Source organism: Ochlerotatus camptorhynchus, unplaced genomic scaffold (assembly GCF_037179485.1).
Source record: "Ochlerotatus camptorhynchus isolate MF236.1 unplaced genomic scaffold, CSIRO-AGI_Acam_v1.1 ptg000351l, whole genome shotgun sequence".
In the NCBI taxonomy this organism is placed as follows: Eukaryota; Metazoa; Arthropoda; class Insecta; order Diptera; family Culicidae; genus Ochlerotatus; species Ochlerotatus camptorhynchus.
Genome location: NW_027040839.1, coordinates 317899 through 339886, shown reverse-complemented (window position 1 = coordinate 339886; position 21988 = coordinate 317899). Strand labels below are relative to the sequence as shown.

At 40.1% G+C, this 21988-nt stretch overlaps 4 protein-coding genes across 4 annotated transcripts; 2 read left to right on the top strand and 2 right to left on the bottom strand.

Moving 5' to 3' along the window:
• Positions 1 to 2916: 2916 nt before the first annotated feature.
• LOC135709132 (cysteine desulfurase-like) lies at positions 2917 to 3652 on the top strand. The gene has a single exon (XM_065231336.1). It carries the CDS (start codon positions 2917 to 2919, stop codon positions 3505 to 3507), a length of 591 nt encoding a protein of 196 aa, XP_065087408.1. The 3' UTR covers positions 3508 to 3652.
• A 779-nt stretch (positions 3653 to 4431) lies between these two features.
• LOC135709131 (pre-mRNA-splicing factor ATP-dependent RNA helicase DHX16-like) lies at positions 4432 to 5598 on the bottom strand. The gene has a single exon (XM_065231335.1). The coding sequence runs from the start codon at positions 5596 to 5598 to the stop codon at positions 4432 to 4434; it is 1167 nt and encodes a 388-aa protein (XP_065087407.1).
• Positions 5599 to 12956: 7358 nt separating this feature from the next.
• On the top strand, positions 12957 to 16351 carry IntS8 (integrator complex subunit 8). The gene is made up of 5 exons (XM_065231338.1): positions 12957 to 13152; positions 13208 to 14617; positions 14682 to 15549; positions 15611 to 16073; positions 16131 to 16351. Exons 1-5 carry the CDS (start codon positions 13041 to 13043, stop codon positions 16248 to 16250), a joined length of 2973 nt encoding a protein of 990 aa, XP_065087410.1. The 5' UTR covers positions 12957 to 13040; the 3' UTR covers positions 16251 to 16351.
• On the bottom strand, positions 16289 to 17644 carry Fen1 (flap endonuclease 1). The gene is made up of 2 exons (XM_065231339.1): positions 17509 to 17644; positions 16289 to 17442 (listed from the first exon to the last, which is right to left on the bottom strand). Exons 1-2 carry the CDS (start codon positions 17588 to 17590, stop codon positions 16382 to 16384), a joined length of 1143 nt encoding a protein of 380 aa, XP_065087411.1. The 5' UTR covers positions 17591 to 17644; the 3' UTR covers positions 16289 to 16381.
• Between the last annotated feature and the right edge of the window lie 4344 nt (positions 17645 to 21988).

The following is a 21988-nucleotide window of genomic DNA, read 5'->3' as shown; positions in this document are numbered from 1 at the left end:
AATAATGTTTTATTTCAAAGTTCGAGTGGTAGTAAACGTCATTTTAAGTGCTCGAATAAAGTGGTTGATTGTAAATACACACTTCGAAAAATACGTAAATTTGTACACGTTGAAACTAAAATATCCTAATAAAAATACTCAAAAATACATCAAAAATACTTTGTACACGAAAAAAATACATTTCATAATGAATTTAATACATTTTATAACAAAAATACACTAATCTTAAAAAGACATAAATACGAAAAAATACAAAACTTTTCAAGTCGGATAGATGAATCGAAAATACTCAAGTTGACAGCACCTCGTATTTTTCAACCGATTCGAGTATGAATATGACATTAAATGTAGTTTTGAAAGTTGGTGCATAGGTAAAAAGTGAGATTACGGAACGCCACTAGCGTATAGATACATAAAAAAGAAGCGAAAACACCACACACATTTTTTTGTTTCTTTATTAAAGTTTTCATCCAAAAGGCTGGTTCGCCTCTGTCACATGAATTTATCTGGAATACAACAATCTGGAAAAGGTCGATAGTATCTAACCGTCATAAAAACGGGCGAAACATAGGCTCGAAATTTCTTCTGTGAACGCAGCCGGGCGAATTACCTCGGGATGATACAAGATGCTATAAATCAATAGGGTACATGGCCCATTCTATATGCACGTCCGAAAGTGAGGATAAAAATAACAAAGCAACATTTTTGGCTGTAGCGAACATGAGAATAGCAAACATCGCACTTGAAAATGGGATTACACGAGTGTGTATCTTATAAACGTCAGAAAGGTCAATGAAACATTTTTATTTTTTCGAGTTGTGATTAAAAATAATAATATTTTTATTTATCACACTTTATGCTCACCAATAATTAAATAACTTAAGATCTCGCTATGCTATGCTTATTCTTGTTCGAAATTTCAGATTCATTTTTCACAGTTCAAACCCATTATTGGCGCATGGAAAAGTACCATTTCTGAACAGTTCAAACTTTTCTGAAACCTTACTAGCTATGTTAACTTTATACAAAATAGTTTTGTTATGGTTTATGGAACACGCAGAAAAAAAATAGTTCAACCAAACAAAATTCGTTTCATTTTTAACAAAATTTTGAATAGAATATGTCAACAAAAAATGTCAATGTTTATTGAATGAAACATCGGTTTTTATTGATTCAAAACAATGTTTGCTTGGATCAACTTGAAGCATTATTCAAAGAAATTTACGTTGTTAGTTGTATTGAAACGTAATTTTTATTGTTTCAGAATCAAATTTATTTAAATCCCAGGTTAGGTTAACTAGTCTTTTTTGAAACATGAACCAATATTTTTCAATTCTGGTTTAAAACAATTTATTTACTGAGCAACTGTTTATTTATTTATTTATTTATTTATCAATTGGCCTACACCGCAAATAGTTTTCATGTAGCTTCCATTGGAAACGCAAATGATTTTCATCCATAAACAAAAGTAATGGAATTCATCTAAATTTCACATAACATTTATGCGATCACGTTAATTTTATATGATTTTTCATATGAATTTCATCTGCCTTTCAATATTCATGTGATTTGTGGTGAGATTTTTAGCTATGTGAGCACATGAAAGCTATGTGAAATTCACATAGTTTTCATCCATGAGATATGTGATAAATTTTTTTAGTGTATTGCGTTGCATCATTTGCTGCGTGAATGAGTTGTAGAACGTGTTGTCCTTGTGTGCCTTGATGTGCATCATGATGTCAATTTGTTATTATTCATGGTAATTTTGAAGCGATTCTGCTGCTACCTCGGCTGCCACTAAGCTGCTGATGGTGACGATGCTGCTTCAACAAGGGATGGTTCCGTTGAATCTCCGGAACCAGACGTAGGTTGAAGTTGGCTAAATTCTGTTCCTCAAAGTTCGGTGAGGCACAGGGGGTACCAAGGGAGGTTCTGCATATGCAGTGCCAAAGTACGAATCCATCGATGATCAACAGTGTAGCCCAATTTCGCCCTATCGCACGTCAGCGCTGAAATTTTAAATGCAAGAAACTTTATTCATCAATATTATTTTTAAAACTAAAACTTACTTTTGAAGATCAAAGTTTGGAGGTAGCTTTTCCATAAGGATGAACTTTTTTACTATAAATAGCATCGATGTCGATACAGGCTGACAGTTTGAAACGTGTACTTAAAAATATTTAGTTGAAACAATAAAAACAGTATTAAACAATTTTATAGGTTTGAGTTAAATGAACTTCTGCATTCATTTGAATCTTTTTATTGAACTGAAACAAATAGAAATGTCGTTTTAAATAACAACAAAATATTTTGTTAATTTACGCCTCATTGTTTTTTTCTGCGTGAATGTAATAAACATAAAATAAACATTACTTTTTACTGTTATAATTTTTGGTATATTCCAGCAACATTTTTTTACGGTTGATCAACTATAAGAAACTATATTGAACTGTTGCAAAATATTACGAATGAAAGTTGTAAACAACTTTTACAACGCTTATGCCTTGTTCAGACTACAGAGTTATAACACAAACGAAGTTACAGACGACTTTCTCCGAAGAAATTAATTAAAATAAGGTGGTTCTCTGTAATAGAATTTAAGACCACTTTCCGCCGCTCACCGCCAGGTTCGCTAGTATTTTTGATTTGAATTAATTCAAGTTGGTTTTGTGTGCAATGATCTGGCAACTCGCGTTCTCACTCGCGTTGACGGGGTGCTGTTTTCTCACTCATCGAAGGAAATTTTGATTAGAGTGTAAGGAACAGTCAGCGCGGGAACCGTGTGCGGTACTATAGGTTCGGCAGAAAGAATGTAGTCGACTCCTTCGTTCTCACGGTGTTCTTACGCATGATCCAACGTTACGTCACACTAGATTATGCATAAGAACGTCGTGATAATGAAAGAGCAAAGTTTGTATGTTTGGGAGCCTCTCGTATTCAACTCGCATTCGTCCTCGAGTTCGTGTGGAAGCCATTCAGAGCGGAGGTGGCCAGGAGCGTGGCATTCGAAGTGGAACCGTTCCGACTCCACTGGTCGTTGGATTGGGGGAAGCCTGTGAAATCGCTAGCCGTGAAATGGAGTACGATCACAAATGGATGGAGTTCCTCTCGAAACGCCTGATGGACCAAATCTTCGGATCGCTACCGAAAGTCATCCGCAATGGCGATCCAGTTCATTCTTATCCCGGATGTATCAATCTGTCGTTTGCATACGTTGAGGGTGAATCGCTGTTGATGGCGCTGAAAGACGTTGCCCTCTCGAGTGGGTCGGCTTGCACTTCGGCTTCGCTGGAACCGTCGTATGTGCTGCGTGCGATTGGTGCCGACGAAGATCTGGCTCACAGCTCGATTCGCTTTGGCATCGGACGGTTTACCACCATCGAGGAAATCGACTACATAGCTGAAAAGTGCATCAAGCACGTGACTCGACTTCGAGAGATGTCCCCGCTGTGGGAGATGGTCCAGGAAGGTATCGACATCAAGTCGATCCAGTGGTCGCAGCATTAGAGCGGACGGGTCGGGGCATATTTTAAAGAGAGATTTGATTTTGTATGTTCTGCTGTGTATGGTTGAATTCAGTGAGGGTTTTTTTTTTTGAATTGTTAATCATTGATTGTGTTATTAACACATCCACTTTTGGTAGAAAGTAGGTATTGAGACGAGAGAAAAATAATGTATAGCTTTGCTACATATGCTATTAGAGGCAGCAATAAATCTTAGACAGTGAAATCATTGTGAGTATTTCATCATTCACTTGGCGAAAAAACTTCCTATCAGCGATTGTTTGAAATAGTATAAACTTTGTTAGTTCCCGTCAAGGACGGCGTTGTTACGACTACGCTAAATTCGCAAATCTGAGGTATTCGTGGACTGCCATCTCAGATTTGCTTTGGCGCGGATTAGTTCCACTTAGGGTTAATTCAACTAAGTTTCGATTCTAATTATTTGAAGAATCCAGGAAAATCTACGTTTAGAAAGACCTTCTATTATTTAATAAAGAAGTAAAGCAGTAAAGTTATTAATAGTTGGTTGGGAAAGCTAAAATATCATTTAAAAAATGTGTTCAATGTCGATAAGCTTTCCGCAAAATCCGCACTTCAAAAGCTATAAAACCGCACAAAATTTGCGACACTTGTAACAGCCCTGCAGTTGGCTTCGGCGTGCAAGAGAATACCTAATCCACCTAACCGGACCTGAAGAAACGGAAAGGAGCGCGACTGGGATTAGACGGGCTAGCCTAATGAAGCTCTCTACTGACATACAATATAGCATGGTTGCAGCAACCTTATATTTCACCTATTTGTCCCTAAGGATCACTAATTTACACCCGACACCCTAGGTAGGATAATGTCATCGCAAATAACAACAATTCCCGTTGAATACATAGTGCGAAAAATGCTCTTTACTTACCCCAAACCGTCTCATCACAACCTACGCCTCGGTCAGCGTGGCCCGACCGATCGTTTTCGGCATCTTTTTATTGGTGGAATCCTCGAGCTCCTTCGGTTTGTAGTAATGCGGTGCCGCCTCCAGCAGCCAATTGCTTTCGATTTCAATCACCGACCGCATGTACTCCTTCGTCGTAAACACCAGCTCGTGGTACAGCACCCAACGAGGCAGTTCTTCGAACAGTGCCGAATTCGGATGGATCATCACCGTCTGATTGTGCTTGGCCGTTTTGTAGTGACCCCCCTTGGAGAGCCGAGCGACGTGATAAAAGTACCCGGCTGTAATAGCCTTCCGGATGTTGGTCGTTTCCGGCAGACTGGAAACCATTTCGATTTCGACTCGCTGCATTAACCCAACCAGCTGCTCCCGGACATCACGAGCTCGTTTCATCGAACGGAACTGAATGAAATTTTCGTAACACCACTGAGTGCTGTAGTCCGATTCGGCCCATTGGTTGTAGACCTGCAGCAAACTCAAGTGGTCCCCGTGCATGTGGTTGAAGTTCTTCCGGGCCGTATCTGCGTGGATGATTTTATCTTTCGGTCGGTAGAAGATGGCTCCATTCACCGATAGCATTGCAGCGATGGCCACCACCTCCTCGGAACATTTGTACTTTTCACTAGCAAGCAGCATTTTTGCCATCATGGGATCGACCGGAAATTCCGCCATCCGTCGTCCAAGTTTGGTCAGTTCACCGTGGTGATTCAATGCCCCTAGGGCGTAAAGTTGCTCCAATGCCAAAACCAACGTTTCATGTGGTGGAGGATCGAGGAAATCGAAATGAAGCAAATCGTTGATTCCAAGAGCTTTGAGCATTAGCACGGCATTGCCCAGGTTTATGCGCTGAATTTCCGGGACGGTGTTGTCTTTCAGCTCGTGTTTGTATGCCCAGGCTGTGTACAGACGAAAGCACTTGCCAGGGGCAACGCGCCCTGCTCGACCTGCACGTTGATTGGCAGACGCTTTCGAAATGGGCACGACCATCAGGGTCTCCATCCCGGTGCTGGAGTTAAAATTATTTTGCTTTGCAAAGCCCGGATCGATCACGTACATTATGTTATCGATGGTTAGTGATGTCTCGGCGATGTTGGTGGTCAGTACGACTTTCCGGGCGTTCGGTGGAGTTGGATCGAAAATTTTCGCCTGCATGTCCGACGGCAGATTGGCATAAATGGGAAGGATGAGTAGTTCCTTGAGTTTGGAACCCAACCGCTTGACGCGATCATGGATCCGAAGAAGTCAACGATTTGATACGACCGGTTTGGCTGGAAGCAATTTTTCGACGGAAGTTCCTCGAAGTTTTCGACGGAAGTTCCTCGTGGCAGTGGAATATAAATGCCACGCTGCTGCATCTGCTGACTAAAGTCGTCCTTGTTGTTGCACAAAGGGCACTTGAAAAAGTACCCCGCCGATTGGGCAAACTGTGCCATGCAGCTTTTTATTGTACATTTCTCATATACCATGATTTTCGTTGTGATTTTATGGAAGGGGCATAGTGAATTTTATGAGAGGGGCATAGTGAACAAGTGGGGCATAATGAGCATCCCATGCCTCAGCTTGGTCTTCCGGCCGTTCGGAACAAATTGGTTTGTGGTAGCCTTATACATTTTATTAATAATCAGCAATGGAAATTTGCCAAAAGGTATAAGGGGATTTTTATCAGTGCTGGCATCGGTAGCATTGGTGCTCAGTACGGAAAACCAGATCGACGAAAAACAAATCAAAGGAAAAAAAAAAAAGAAATGAGATTAACAGAACTTTATCTGTACAAGTTCAGAAAAAGTTTCATATTTTTGAATTTCCTGCAGAGTTTTAAACTTTTTTCGAACAGTCCGCAATTCAAAAACCCAGTAAAACATTACTGACTGGATTAATGTGTATATGTTATGTGCAGCTTAACTGCTGTAATATTCAACAACTTTTTTTTACTGTTTCCCTAATAAAAAACTACCATACATGAACGAAAACCCAAATAATAAAACTATTCAACAAATGGTTTGGATGATACCCCGAACACGTCGTTAAGCAAAATAACCATAACAATTTTATTAGGGTTGGTTTTCAATTTCAGATTGAATTCCAATTTCCCATTTGCTTCGACGTAAAAACTTGCCGCAGATTGTTAACCGAGCTTGTGCTACATAGGTGGAAGAGATTACTCCGTTGAAAACTTCATCTGCATGATAACTGGAAAGTTTGATAACTGGTACTTGTCGATGACGATGATCTCGTCTAATCAACCAATTCGACAGGGACATCCACTACCCGCACCCGTACCGGAAAATGTTTGGAATGATGAATAAGAAGAGGCTGAGCAGTCGAGGCAGCAAGAGACAAAAGCGTGACATCAAATCCTATGTCCCGATCGATTCGTACAGAAGTTTCAATGCGCCGCCTGTTCGGAAAGGATTCCCCGTGACACGAGCGAGCGTCACTACGCGAAGTATGCCGGCCATACCTATCGGGTTGATATCGATCCAGTGATCGATCTGTACGACGAAACTACCCAACTAACAATTTTAGCTGCAGATTAGCTTATACAGCCAAAAATTGGCTTATACAGTCAATTTTTGCCTGTATAAGCTAGTCTGCAACTAAAATTGTTTGTTGGGTACTGCCACGGCGATTGTAATCCGCTCCATGGAAGTGCAGCGGCAAGTGACGATCTACTGCGACAAATGCAACGTGCCTAAGAAATCGGCTTTCAGATTAGTATTCCACCGGTTGGTTTGGCAAACACGACCAGTACTCGCACTGTCTGGTTCTGCAGAATAATAAGAAGAAGCTGGAGCAGACAAAACTGATATCCGGCAGCTTGGGTGGATCCTTCCAGTTCCGCTACGGAGGAGTGAATGTATACCAGCATACCGAGTATGGCCGGGTTCTGTTTGGCGTCCAACAACGATGTCTATGTCTTCTCGGTCGCGAATGACTGTGACTTAGGCTTCTAGCACGGACTGAAGAAATCTGTAGCAACAATTGCAACAAGCGCGAGTCATTGACAGCTCAACATCGTTTACTTGTAAGCAAATGTTAACCCGATGTGTTCATCCCTAATCATTTTGGCCTATGGTCTTTCATTATACAAAAGAAGCGATATAATGACATGCTGTTTGACAACAGGCTCTCCCTTTCAATTTTCGTTAGAGAAAAAGAGATAACAGGCGGTACCCCCTAGTTTAATCTAGTACATATGAGTAGATAGTGTTGCCGTGAGGTACACTCGAAAATTGTAAATGTAAGTGCGTCAAATCAAATTTCGAGCCGCTCCGTCTGTCACTTCGTTTGTGGTTATAACATAGAGGTAACTCTAAGACCACTGCCCTAATAAAAAATAACCATAAACGAACGATAACCCAAATCATTGAACTATTCCACAAATGGTTTGGATGATACCCAGAACACGTCGTTAAGCAAATTAACCATACAATTTTTATTAGGGTGGGTCCCGAAGAAAATCATTATTATTTTTGGCTCACTCAGTACCAGAACAACGGTCCCAAGCAGTCCCAAGCTATTTCACTCACCCCTGCATGTTCGGCATGAATCCACACACCCCTGATGTTATCTGTCAAACTTTCATAGCGAATCAAAACAAACATAGTGTAGTAATAGAATTTCAACTAGAATAGGGTACGTTAATCGTTTGCTTGGGACCAATAGGCTACTAAAGTGGTGAGCCAATTTAAAATCGTTAGTTTCGTATTGATTGTTGTTATAACTCTGTGGTCTGAACGTACTATTATAGTTGCTTTATGTTTTTACAATTGGCACAAGCAGAAGAAAACGCTATTCTTTGGAACGGTGGTCATGAGTTGACTGTGTTTTTCTCTTGGTTTTTTCTTTATTATTTTATTTTTTAAACTTTACTCCAAATGAAACATCTGTTTTATCGTTGAGAAAAATGAATAACGTTTGTAATACTAGCTTATAGCACAAACGAAGTGACAGACGACTAACTGGCGAAGAAATCAATTAAAATAATGTGGTTCACTGTAATAGAATTTTCTTAGAAGCTTCTGCCATCATCCACCAGATGGGATAGTATTTTTGTTTTGGTTTTGCACAAAGTTGATTTTGTGAACAATGATTCTTTGACAGTGTGCAAAGAGTGCGTATCATTTTGTCATTTTTTTATGCATTTCAGTTTTGAGTAGAGTGAAAGAGATAGAACCAAAACATTCTAGTACATTTGGTGAAATTGCTAGTTCAATCCAGTAGTAGCAACAATCAATACGAAACTAACGATTTTAAATTGGCTCACCACTTTAGTAGCCTATTGGTCCCAAGCAAACGATTAACGTACCCTATTCTAGTTGAAATTCTATTACTACACTATGTTTGTTTTGATTCGCTATGAAAGTTTGACAGATAACATCAGGGGTGTGTGGATTCATGCAGAACATGCAGGGGTGAGTGAAATAGCTTGGGACTGCTTGGGACCGTTGTTCTGGTACTGAGTGAGCCAAAAATAAGAATGATTTTCTTCGGGACCCAGTGGTCTTAGAGTTACCTCTATGGTAGTAGCATAGAGGTAACTCTAAGACTAGAAGGTCCCGAAATAACGTGCTCATCTTTTTGACTCAACTCTGGTACTCTCTTCGGTCCCAAGCTAATCAATTCACCCCTCGAAAATCCACTAACCCCTCATTTTATCTGTCAAACTTTCATAGCGAATCAAAACAAACATAGTGTAGTACTAGAATTTCGACTAGACTGGGGTACACTAATCGTTTGCTTGGGACCAATAGGCTAGTCAAGTAGTGAGCCAATTTAAAATCGTAAGTTTCGTATTGATTGTTGGTAGTAGCATAGAGGTAACTCTAAGACTAGTAGGTCCCGAAGAAAATCATTATTATTTTTGGCTCACTCAGTACCAGAACAACGGTCCCAAGCAGTCCCAAGCTATTTCACTCACCCCTGCATGTTCTGCATGAATCCACACACCCCTGATGTTATCTGTCAAACTTTCATAGCGAATCAAAACAAACATAGTGTAGTAATAGAATTTCAACTAGAATAGGGTACGTTAATCGTATGCTTGGGACCAATAGGCTACTAAAGTGGTGAGCCAATTTAAAATCGTTAGTTTCGTATTGATTGTTGGTAGTAGTGTTGCCATGTGGTACAATCCAGTAGTAGTGGTGTTGCCATGTGGTACACTGAAAAATTGCAATAGCAGGTTAGTCACCAAAGTTTTCGAGCCGCTCCGTCCGTCAATTCGTTTGTGCTTATAGTACGTTCAGACCGAGGTTCAGACTACAGAGTTATAACATGTTATAGCACTATCTTGATGGTGGTTTCTGTGTTGCAATTATTTGACAACCGTTATAACATGTTATAACTCTCCAGTCTGGACTGCGTTTTAAAGTATAAAGTATTTCTAAAAACGTATATATTTCTTGTAATAGTTTCCTATAGAGCCTTTGACAATCCCAGCCATGCATGTACAAGTAACAGTGGTCTACATGGGATGGACATTTTGATTCTTCTGGCTCACATAAACCAAAACAGGAAATCAAAGCAGGTTAATTTTGCTTGTGCATATTTATCTATTTATCAAAAATGAAATGGAGGTTCGTTTTGCAGAATGTATTTTTTTACTCTTATGTTCATTTTAAGAATAAAAATAAATTTCAAGTGCAAGGGAGAGGAATCCACAAAGATAAATCTTGTAAATCGGTTTTTTTGATGGATATCATTTCTGATTCAGATCTTTGTTTTCCAATCGTCAACTTGTCAATCTCAACTTAGTTTCCCCATTTTTTTGTAGGTTCAGATTCGTTTTAAGAATCTGAGTGGATCCTACTCAAATTTAGGTAGTTTTGTAATACATGTTAACCCCAAAATACAAAATAATGGCTATAAAAGACTCGATATCCACTAACTAAGTAAATGACTTGACACATGACTTTTACTTTTAATTCGATTTACGTGTAAATTAATAATTGATTGCATCGCAATATTTTGCTCATTTTTTTGTGCCATTAATTAACCAACTAAGATCAATTAATCAATAGCGATGGAATATTGCTTTTGATTCCAAAAATTAGTTGAATTTGAGAAGCACACGAAACAAAAAGGTGATTGACTTTCTGTTCGATTGCAATACTCTCAAATTTAATCTAGTAAGAATAAGAAATCCTCGGAAAAAATCTAATGGGTATGTTCGTTTGGCTCAGATTTTGACAGTTCATTTGGCTCAAAACATTCTCTCGGCTCATCTCTCCTTCTAGTATTTCTATACTTGATACTTATTTTTGTAGATGTAATTAATCATACACAGCAAAAAAAGCTGTTGAATATTACATCGAAACTGCTGCAACCAGGTCAATCGATCAGTTGTGTAATATCACATTGTACGATGTACATCGATTTTGCGAACAAAATTAAATCCATTGATGTAATATTGTATCTGCTTTTCACTATTACATCATTATTTCATACATCAGCTTGAATTACGTTGATCGATATTACATTTTTTTTTGCTGTGTATATGGGTAAAATTTTACTCATTTAATGGGAGTCTCAGTTTCCCCCGAAAATGCTTACTTTGTAGTCATAATTGGGTATTTTGCGGTTACCGTGTTACGTGAACGTCTGATGAACTGGGGGGGGACGTGCTGTCAAATCAGCCTACTGATCATCTTGGATGAAACTGGTTCCAAACGTAAACAAACGCTGTAGATTTCTTATGGCTTGTTTACGTTTGGAACCAGTTATCCGAGGTAGGCGACGATTGTTCGTATTTGACAGCCACCCCCCCCCCCCCCCCCCTTGCTGATGAAGCCGCGGCCACACGCTATTTTGAGGCTACTCAGTGACTGGGTGGATCGCACTCATTTTTGCATGCTGTATGGAGTCAATGACATTTATATAAGGTCTGGGCCATCAGGAAGCTTGCTGGTGTTATAAACAAAAATGTTGTAAACATTGCTGAACAGATAGAAATACGTCACTGCCAACATACTGAGAACCGATAGAAATACGTCACTGCCAACAGCTGTTTCGTGTAAAAAGATAAACATTGCGATAAAATACGAACACCACTAAACATTTCCTCATTTCACTAACGCCAATAACCCTTTGGCACAGACCTTATATAAACGTCATTGGACGCGACACGCGATACGACTCACGCAAGAAATAATAATAAAATTTATTTATTTAAATATTTAGGCTGTGTTCCATTTGGTGAATTTTCACTTAAATTTGACAGATGGAAAATTTTAAAATAAACCTGCTATTGTACCAGACTTATTTCTGACAGACAAGGAATCAATTTTGACAAACACCTCTTCGAAAATCGGAAGATCAACAACAGAGGGGTTTTTGAACATTATAATTTATTTTCGAAGTGTCAAATTTAAGTGAAAATTTATTATTATTATTATTATCTCTATTTAGGAGATTTTCACGTAAGTGAAAATTTACCAAATGGAACGCAGCCATTTCAACCTTGCTTAAATTATCAAATCTTGTCATTTTAGTGGAGATTTAGTTTCAAAGTAGCTGAAAAGCAATTGAATTGAATTGCATAAATTTTACCGAACAGTTCAGCTGTTCAGATTTCTGTAAAAATTACCGAAGTCGGTGATAATTTCTAAGTGTGTAGATTCATTTTTATACTATCTTTGATTAATAATAATTTTGAGTGTAGAACTGGCGCGAAAAAAGACAATATAGCACCAGTTATAATGGTTATAATATGGTAAGAGGTGAGAGGTGAAGCAGATCGTGAAATATTGTTGTTTAGTAAAGCAAAAAATCAACGTAAACGCAAGTAGTGACGTCACTAATTGCTTGTATCATACAGAGGTTTTACTCACACAACTTAACCGATTGCTTCACCTCGGTAATCTAATTCATAGAGATTGCTAAAGTGTGATTGTGTCAGTGATTTGTTTTCATCTGGAAAATTTTTCACTATGAAGTTTTTTTTTCCCGATGAAAACATTTGCGTATACGTATACGTAACGTAGTGTGCATACGATAAACGTCAGCAAGCTCTATTGATAATATCGACAGTGAGCATGCATAAGGGCGAATACGCGATGATCGATTCTCTGCATCGATTTTCTCTTTGCATTGCTACAGCTAAGCGAAACAATTTTCTAGAATTAGTTCAATGCAGAGTAGTAACAGGTTGTATCCCTAATAAATAAATACCATAAACGAACGATAACCCAAATTGTTGAACTTTTCCACAAATGGTTTGGATGATACCCCAAACACGTCATTAAGCAAAATAACCATACAAATTTGATTAGGGATTGGCTATCAAAAGCAACAGCAAACGCACCGAGAAACGTTAAATCTAGCGAGTTATTAACAAAAGAGAAAATCGACGAAGAGAATCGATCATCGCGTATAGGCCATTATGCATGCTCACTGTCGAACTTGATTATGATCAAAATCAGACTGGTCTTATTAGGTCTTATTTAGTGTGTAGCAACTGTCACTAGTTTTGTAAAGTTTGTTTTGTTTTTGAGTCGTAACACTGATTTTTTATTTCCCCGAATTCGATGCGAGAAATTACAGTATAATTTCTTAATTTTATTGTGAAAATCACGTTATACCTCTTTAAGAAAATGGACATTCTTCGTCCTAAAACAGTTCCCCTCTCAGAGGAAACCATTTTATGGTTTGAATTTCTCTTAAAGCCGAACTTGCTTACCAAACATTTGTCCAAGGCATTGCCCGGTATGTATGCTCTCTCGATACTGTCTATCCTGAAATAAATTTGTCCTTGTTTCAGATCCATCACCTACGGAACTAATAACGCAGTTTCTATCGATTGCCCCGGAAAACCAGAACCAGAACGAACTCAACTCACCGGAAGCAGACAGCATGAACAAGAACGAAGGACTCAAGTACAGCAAGAAGCAACTGGCGCTGAAAGTTTTGGCGCTCAAGGTGGCAGCCTTTTTGAGATGGGATTTGGATGTATTGGAAAATAATCTCCCATTGCAAAGGCAGGTCCAGTTGCTGAGTGATTTGTGCAGCGTAACTGCTGGAAAGGCAGTTAATCTGCCGCTTTCGTTAGTACATGAATGTCCTATCATTGGTCCAGAAGGATCCAAACATTCGCTGAACTTTGCCCTAACTCTATACCATCGCTGGGTATTGAGGGCGCAGGTTATTCGAGGATCCGCTGCAAAGTGCATGAAACCCTTTAATCTGGTTGCTGGAGTGCCAGACACCACTCCATACTCGATGAGGGACGATTCTTTCATTAATTCACTAGAACCTTTCACCAACATCAGCATCGATTTCTTGAATCAGGTCCTAGTCGATTCTGAACCGTTTAGAATTCTGACGTATGATTCTTTTGTTGCACTGGATGCGCACGTTGACGGAGTTCAGCAGCGTTTCGATACGGCTCTGGTGATATCTAAGGTGGAGTTGAAAGCCCAAATTCACTACGATCTGTGCCTATTGTATCTGTACGTGCAGAAATACGAACTGGCCAAGCAGAACATTCTTCTGAGCAAAGATAATTTTGAACAACTTAAGCAAGAGTATAGCAAGAAAACATCGAAAACGTTTCTCTACTGCAGTGTAGATGAGGAACAACTGTATGGGTACATGCTAGCGTGTGGAGTAACTGGTGAACCGAATGGATTACTTCAGCGCTTGAATGAATCCGTTGTTAATCATTATTCCGATATCGTTGTTATTCTGAAGGAGGACAACATTAGACGAGAGATTCCCATGACACAGAGAAAAACGTTGGAGTTGAATGTGGAAGGGTACGTGTCGATGGGTAGCCCGGAGTCTCACGCTAACGATCAGAAGGAACTGGAATTGGCGGTAGTGGCGTTAAACGTGATTCGTCATGTGTTGGATGGTGATGATATACTTGGTTCGAACATAGCTTTACAGAAGTACAAGCAGCAGCAATTAAAGCTTCTGGAGCTAATGTTGCAGTATGGAGATGAGCAGTTTGAGGAATTCAGCCTATCGGATCGAGAAGTGTTGAAGAAGTACTTTATTCAGACAATCAGTTTGATGAACAACGCGAATGGGATAGAGCCGGTGCTGAAGACCTACCAAAAGCTTATTTCTTTCCAAGAGTATGAGGATTTAAAGAAGCAAAAAACGAAGGACGACGTGCAATTTACAGGAATTGGAGTTCTAGCCGACTGGACTGTTTGTGAGTCTAAAAGTTAGTGAAAATTGTATTCTTGAAACGTGTTTTATTGCTACATGCTTTTGTTTTTTCGTTGCAGTGTTACGACTAGATGTTGGTACTTACGAACGTCAACTGATCACCTGTACCCATGCGAGTGGTGTGCGCAAAATGTTAGTAAAACTGGCCGGTACAAATCCAACAAAACCCCTATGGTGTATCAATCCAAGTTGGTCTATCCCTCTGCCGATGAAGCAGCTGTTGATTTCAATGCAACGTGGCTTTCTACAAGATTTTGCCTACATCTTGGTGGGCAAATCTCGTGAGCTTGCTGCCAAAAAGGATTATTCGGCGGCTATCGCATTGCTCACTTGTCTCAAAAGTGAAACCACGCGGCCAGAATTAGCAAACAATCCTCTGGTGCAAAAACTGGGTAAAATGGCCGCCTGGGAAGGTCTTTTAATTCAAATTCAGCAGGTTTTGGACGAGTGGCCAAAAAAGCCAACCGACCAGGTACAATTCATTCGCAGTTGTAAACAATGCCTCAATGCAAGTTCCAGCAACGATGTAGCGCCACGGGCAAACGTTCTTGAGCATTGTGCTGCAATTCTATTGAACTTGAACGATTGGAACAGTTTGTTGACCCCGGATAAACGCTATCCCGCCTTGGAATTGAGTGCAGCCTTATCACAAGCTTATCTGGATATCGAAAAATTCAAGGGTACGAAGAAAAACAGTCGCGAAGCGTGGGATCAAATCCTCCAAATGTTCATCAATCAACCGGGTTCACGGCGGCATCCATCCGACAGTAGTATCATGTTGCAACAGTTTTTCTACAAACTGAGAGATCCTGTGGTGATATCGATTGTGCTTTCACTACTGGCTAGGCTGCATAATATTTTGAAGGACGAAACCAACCTGGATCTGAATGCAGAGTACATGTTTTTGTGGCCGACGAATGTTAACAAGTAAGTGGACTAGCCTTTACATCCAGCATGTATTATTAAATGAGCCATCCATCTTTTGCAGTCCTGCAGTATACAATATAAAGGTCCTGGACGAGACGCTGAACAATTTGCTGCAACAATCTCTCAAATTTTACCCGAACAACATTCCTTGGATAAAGCTGAAAGGCGATTTCGAGTTTGCAAACGGAAATTTCGAGGTGGCGATGCGGTACTATGTAACTGCTCTGGTGTCAGGTTCGGAATACTGCACGATTCATTTGCAACGTCCGTTGATCGATGATTTCATCATACGGCGGATGATAAAGTGCAGCTCGAATCTAGGCTGCTTCATGCAAGCGGCTGTCTTGTGCCAGTTCTTGGATGAAACCGACTACGGATTGGCATTCAAAAGTGTCAGCGAGAAAACATCCAGCTTTTCCGATGCCATGGATTCATACTACAGCTGCATTTGGGATCCAACCATGTTGGAATTTATCGTCAACTGGCACTTCAAGAAGGGCGAACATAAACGAAGACTGCAAGCGGTAATTTCGTATGCCATTGTTCATATCTCGGTAATTCCTAACAACTTCCTTTTATAGATATCATACCTGGGACAGCTTGAGCTCAATGCTAACAATAACGAAGAAATCAAACGTGAAGCTGCTGCGATAAGAAAGACTCGTTTCCTTCGCTCATTGGCAAAACAATATATGCTATAATATTATAATTAAAAAGTCGTCCACATCTATAATACCGTATTATGTTTATTGATGTAAAAGCAAACGCTTAATGTAATGAATAATAAAGGAGGTTCAATATAGTTACTTATCAGAACGAGAAACATCTCTTCTTACTTAGGCTTACGCCCCGGCTTTCCTCCAGTGGTCTTTGCCTTCTTCGAAGCCGGAGTTTTTTTGTCCTCTGCCTTTCTCTTGGGATTTGGCGTCGATGGGAGCACCTTGAAGAATGAGTCCAATCTTCCTTGAGTGGCAGTCGATTTGGTTTTAAGAATCTTTTTCGCTCCAGCTCGAATGCGATCTTCGTTGAACTGTCGATCGCCGCACAAGTATTTTACTAGACCTTCCTCATCTGGTTCTCCCCACTTGAGCTCTAGCTCATCTGCGTTGGCAACTTCCGGTTCTTTGAACAGGCTACGAGCCTGCTGGTAGTTCCAATTTTCGGGCACGATATATTTCTTGGTGTCCAGATTTTCCAGAATTTTTTCGATCGACCGGTGCTTATTGATCAATTCGATTGCCTTCTTGGGACCAATTCCTCGGATACTGTCGCAATAATCGCATCCTAGAAGGATACATAAATCAATAAATTCGTCACGAGTCAATTCAAGCCCTTGAAGTATTTTGTCATAATTGAATTCCTGCACCGGCATCTTCCGAGCTTCACTGAAAGTCAAATGACGAAGTAAGACGTTGGAACCGAAAGTCAGTGCGTCCATATCCTCTGTAGCGGTCGCATAAGCCTTTCCTCCTTTGACTAATGCTGCGCACTGTGCTTCAGCTTCACAAGGAGCATCAACGTATGGCACTCCCATCAACTTCAATAACTCCTTGGCTTCATTCGAATGTTGCTTCGTGACCTTGACCAAACGCCGATTGAATTTGTCGATATCCTCGGTGACACCGGCTTCCGTCGCTTTGTCCAGCGCCTTTTGTGCTTCCTCCCGTTTCTCGGCACGTTTAGCCAATTCTCCTGACTTAAGATCTGGAGGCTTACCGTCGAAGACATAAACCGGTTTAATCCCGTTCTCCATTAGGCGAATTGTGCGGTAGAAGGTCCCCATCAGATGCGAAGTTGTTTCTCCATCGACGGATGTCAACTGAGCTCCTTCGGCTCTTACCGCAATCAAAAACTGATACAGACACATGGACGCATCTATAGCGACCTTTCTTCCTACATTGAAGAACAACTCAGTTATAAACAAAATAGTCAATTTGATTCAACGTCCTTCAAACTTACCAAAGAAGTTTTTAATTTCCCCTTCCTTTACCGCAAATGGAGCCAGATCGGCGATGAGCTGGGAAAGTCCTTTAATTCCCATGATGGCTCGTCTCCAACACGCTTCCAGTCAGACGATTAGCAAGGAAAATAACACAGCACTATCAGATATACAAATAAGCTTCGATTGATGATTATTATAATACGCATTTACTTGCAAAAACAATTTACTTTCATTGATTTCACTTACCGCACACGAATTTACAAGCAAATTGGAATAAATGTGCATGCGAATGCGAGCCAAAGCCAATGACATTAATATAAGGTCTAGGCCATCAGGAAGCTTGCTGGTGTTAGAAGGAAAAATATTGTAAACATTGCTGAACATACTGCAAACAGAAAGAAAACGTCACTGCCAACGTGTAAAAAGATAAACATTGAAATGAAATACGAACACCACTAAACAAAACATGTGCTTAGTTACTATCAACAAGAAGACCTTTGACGGATACCTTTATAAATACATTGAGGCAAAGCGTAAATTTTCCGCCAAAATAACAATACACTACAAAGTCCTTAACTTAAAACAGGTAACCGTATGTACAGGTACACGCTATTTCAAAACTCCCCAAATTTGGATAGAATCCACCCAGATCGGTGAAAATTGCACATTGTATACACGGATGGTAGTAAACGTCATTTTAACTGCTCGAATGAAGTGGTTAATTGCGGAAAGGTGATAGTTGCCCCTATCCGATGATGTTGTTGGTTTGTGTGGGCGTATTTTGGTTCGCGTTTAAAGGGCCTTATAGGCCGTTCGCAATGCTGAGTTTCAAAATTGTTTTAAACGACTCGACAATTCTATAATTTGAAACTGTCAAAAATAAAACTGCAACACGATCAGCACAACGCACAGTTCTAAAAGATGTTTGTAATAATCAAGTTCCATAAACTTTACTGTTCCCTATGAAGTTCATAGAGTTTTTTTTTGTGAAGTTCTTCGAAACATCTTTAAATACATACCGAAATTTGAAACAGAGTTCCATTTGTGTTTCAAACTCGCTCAGAAATAAAACAGAATAGTCGAGCAGTTGCAAATCTGGTGCAAAAAAGTGCTCGAATAATGAAACTGCAACTCAGCATTGCGAGAGGTGCGTTTTTGTTCTAGTTTCAAATTGAAACAGTCCTTGAAAAATACAACAGATTGTGAACGGCCTTAGAAAGTTTGTTATAGGCCTTTTGTGCCGTTATCAAATGTTATGCCTGCCCTTATATCTTTTGGCAAATTTCTATTGCTGATTATTCCGAGGATTATTCATAAAATGTGTAAGTCAACAGACACCTTGCAAAAAGTTAATGAAGATCATGTGTCAAGTGAAATGTATAAATGCACGCAAAGAAAACTCGTTGCTAAAATTAAAAAATCCATTGATAGAATTAAATCAAAAATATAAATGTTCATTCTATTAACATATGAATAATTCAAAATAAATTAAAAACATGTTTGCAACAAAAATATATATGTTTGAATTTACGATTTTTAGCGTACCTTGCCTTTTTTTCCTACTTGTTTACATTCGGAAAAAAAATTGCCCCAGCTTTGCCAATCAACTGAAAACGACCCGCAACAAAACCGAAGTTTCGACAGTATCGACGTCACTCTGTCGTTTCTGATGCCGATCCCTGTATCATCCTCCTCCACAACTGACGTCGGAAGAAAAACGAAAATCCAGAATGGATTTTGAATCTATTCCGGATCTTCCAGCCCATCCTCCTCCAACACCGAACGTAGAAAGAGGCCGGTATGAGGACGTTAGAAACGACAAATCATTGGACAGTTCGTATACGCCAAGATCAGTCAAGTTGCTTTTTACACCGTTGCTTTTTCGCGAGATTGCGAGTTATTAACAGATTGTTTATTCCTTCAGTGAGTGCGAATAGTTTGATAAATTGACAGGAAGTCGTGTCACAGTGGGGGTTTACCCCGATAAAACCATACCGGCGAGTAAAATTGAAATAAATAGTGAACCATTATTATCGGACAAGCGTATAGAGTCGCAAAAGTGGCGACAGCCATTGCTGTCAATTGACCCATATCAGGTGATGTAGAGATCTTGCATGCAAGTTCTTATATAATCACAAGAAGATTGTGTCGTGATTTGAAGTGACGGTTGATTACATTTAATTAATTGGTTGCGAGTTATATTCTCTGTGTGGCGCGAGTGGAAGACAAAAAATTTTCGAGCAAGTGTTTCTCTCGATTTTAGCTTAATTTTCTCTAGAGTTTCATCGAAAAAGCGGTTCTGACAAACAACTTCCGTCACCGATTCCCCCCAGCCATGTCGCTGGCGTGGGACTTTCCCCCCCTCCCAGACTCCGGAGAAGGGGCAAGTGACACAATCTATGGATCATATACGGGTGCGACACTGCCGGCCTACATGGACCCACAAGGTTTGCACGGTGAAATTGTGGTGTTAAGGATGGAATCCGATACCGAATCCGGAAAACTACCGGAGCATCCTTTCTTGATTCGCTCGTCTATCGAGAAGTGGATAAAAGGAAAAATTGATGGTGCTTTCCCTGAATCTAGAGGTAAAACATACGCACTCAAAGTCCGTTCGCAGAACCAAATGAAACGCCTCCTCGCCATGGATCAGCTCTCCGATGGAACCAAGATCAGGATCACCAAGCATGCCAGTCTCAATACCACCCGTTGCGTAATCAATTGCCCAAGCATAGCAAAGGTAACCGATACCGACATTCTGTCGTATCTCAAGGATCAGAAAGTCACACAAATTCGCCGGATTACTAGGAAAGCAAGAACCGGGACCGAAAGAGAGAATACAGCTACTGTTATTCTGACAATCGATGGAACCCGCATTCCAGAACACGTTGACGTTGGGTATCTAAGGTGCAGAACCCGGCCCTATTACCCAGGACCGATGCTCTGTTTCCAATGCTTCGCTTTCGGGCACACAAGCAAACGATGTCAGCAAGCAGATAAGACATGTGGCCAATGCGCAAAAAAACACATTACTGTTCAGGGAGAAAGCTGTTCTGCCATCTCGTTCTGTCCCAGGTGTAACACGAATGATCATTCCATAGCTAGTCGGAACTGCCCGGTGTATAAGACGGAAGACGCAATACAACGTATCCGTGTTGACAAGGGAATCCCATACCCAGCGGCCAAAAGGATTTTCGAGGTGGCCACCGGAGAGAAATCCTTTGCTGGAGTCACCAACAAGAGTAAAGATTCCGATTTCGCTGACCTCTCAGCTAAATTTGACCTTCTCCTCAGCCAAATGGAGGAAAAGGATCGCAAGATTGCAGAATTGGAGGCAAAGAACCAAAGTTCTTCAACCACTAGCAAAACGGATATTGATGAACTCCGACAGATGATCGTGAACTTGCAAACCGAAGTACGACGTAAAGACGAACGTATTCAAGCCCTAGAATCAGCCCTGAAACCGGAAAGTCGGTTGAACATCATACAGAAACACGGGACCATCGAAGACTTAGTAGCCAGAGGAGTCAAGTCTCTCGAGACCACCGTATCCCAAAAAGATAAGGAGGTTGCCAATCTTCGCCTTGTTAATCAGCAGTATAAAAAGCTCATCACAAATACCAGCTCAAAACTCCCGACACCATCTGTCCCAAAAGAGAACACCAAACAGGAGCAACAACAACAAAAATCCCAACATACACCACACGAAAAACCCTCTGGAACGAAGAAGAAGCAAAATAAACAGACAAGCGACGAAGTAGACTCAAAACGGTCAAAAACACTGGCATACATCTCTGATACTGAAATTGAACTCGACCCTTCGCCATCTGTAGAAAAGGTTGTCGACAACGAGCTTATCTCCTCGGAAGACGAGGTGATGTCCACCGAGGACAACTCAACTCCAAAGGAAGACTAGACCTCCACAACCCAGTCCGTCTTACCTGATCAACCGGAAAAGAATTCCCAAAACAATCAACATGCACTTCCCAACAAACAATTCACAGTCACAAATAAGCATACACATTGAATAAATGCTGTATAACAGTGTACAATGCTGAATAAAACAGGATGTCGAATTATGTCCTGAAAAAAGCTCATTGAGATCAATAGATGCGCCTTTATTCCGCCGTTTGCTCTGATATGATTAATTTACTTATTGAAAGCTTTATAAACGTTGACTGTCTTCCTGATTCAGAACCAGAAGTTTGATCTAATAACAAACTGAATAAGTGTAATTTGCACATACATTGTCGCTTTAATTTGACTGTTTTCAATTGCTTTAATAAAATGCCTTATTAGACGTCTTATAAATGTTTTCTAGCTCCATTATTAGATTTCATTGCATTGCTTTACAGTATTGCTGTATAAAGGTGAATACAGTCAGAAAAATAGCTCTTATACCACTATGCATCCACGTTTTAGTTGAATGCTTTGTAAATGCTTTATAAACGACGTATTAGATTCATTATTCCACAACACTGCCCGAAAAACAATTCA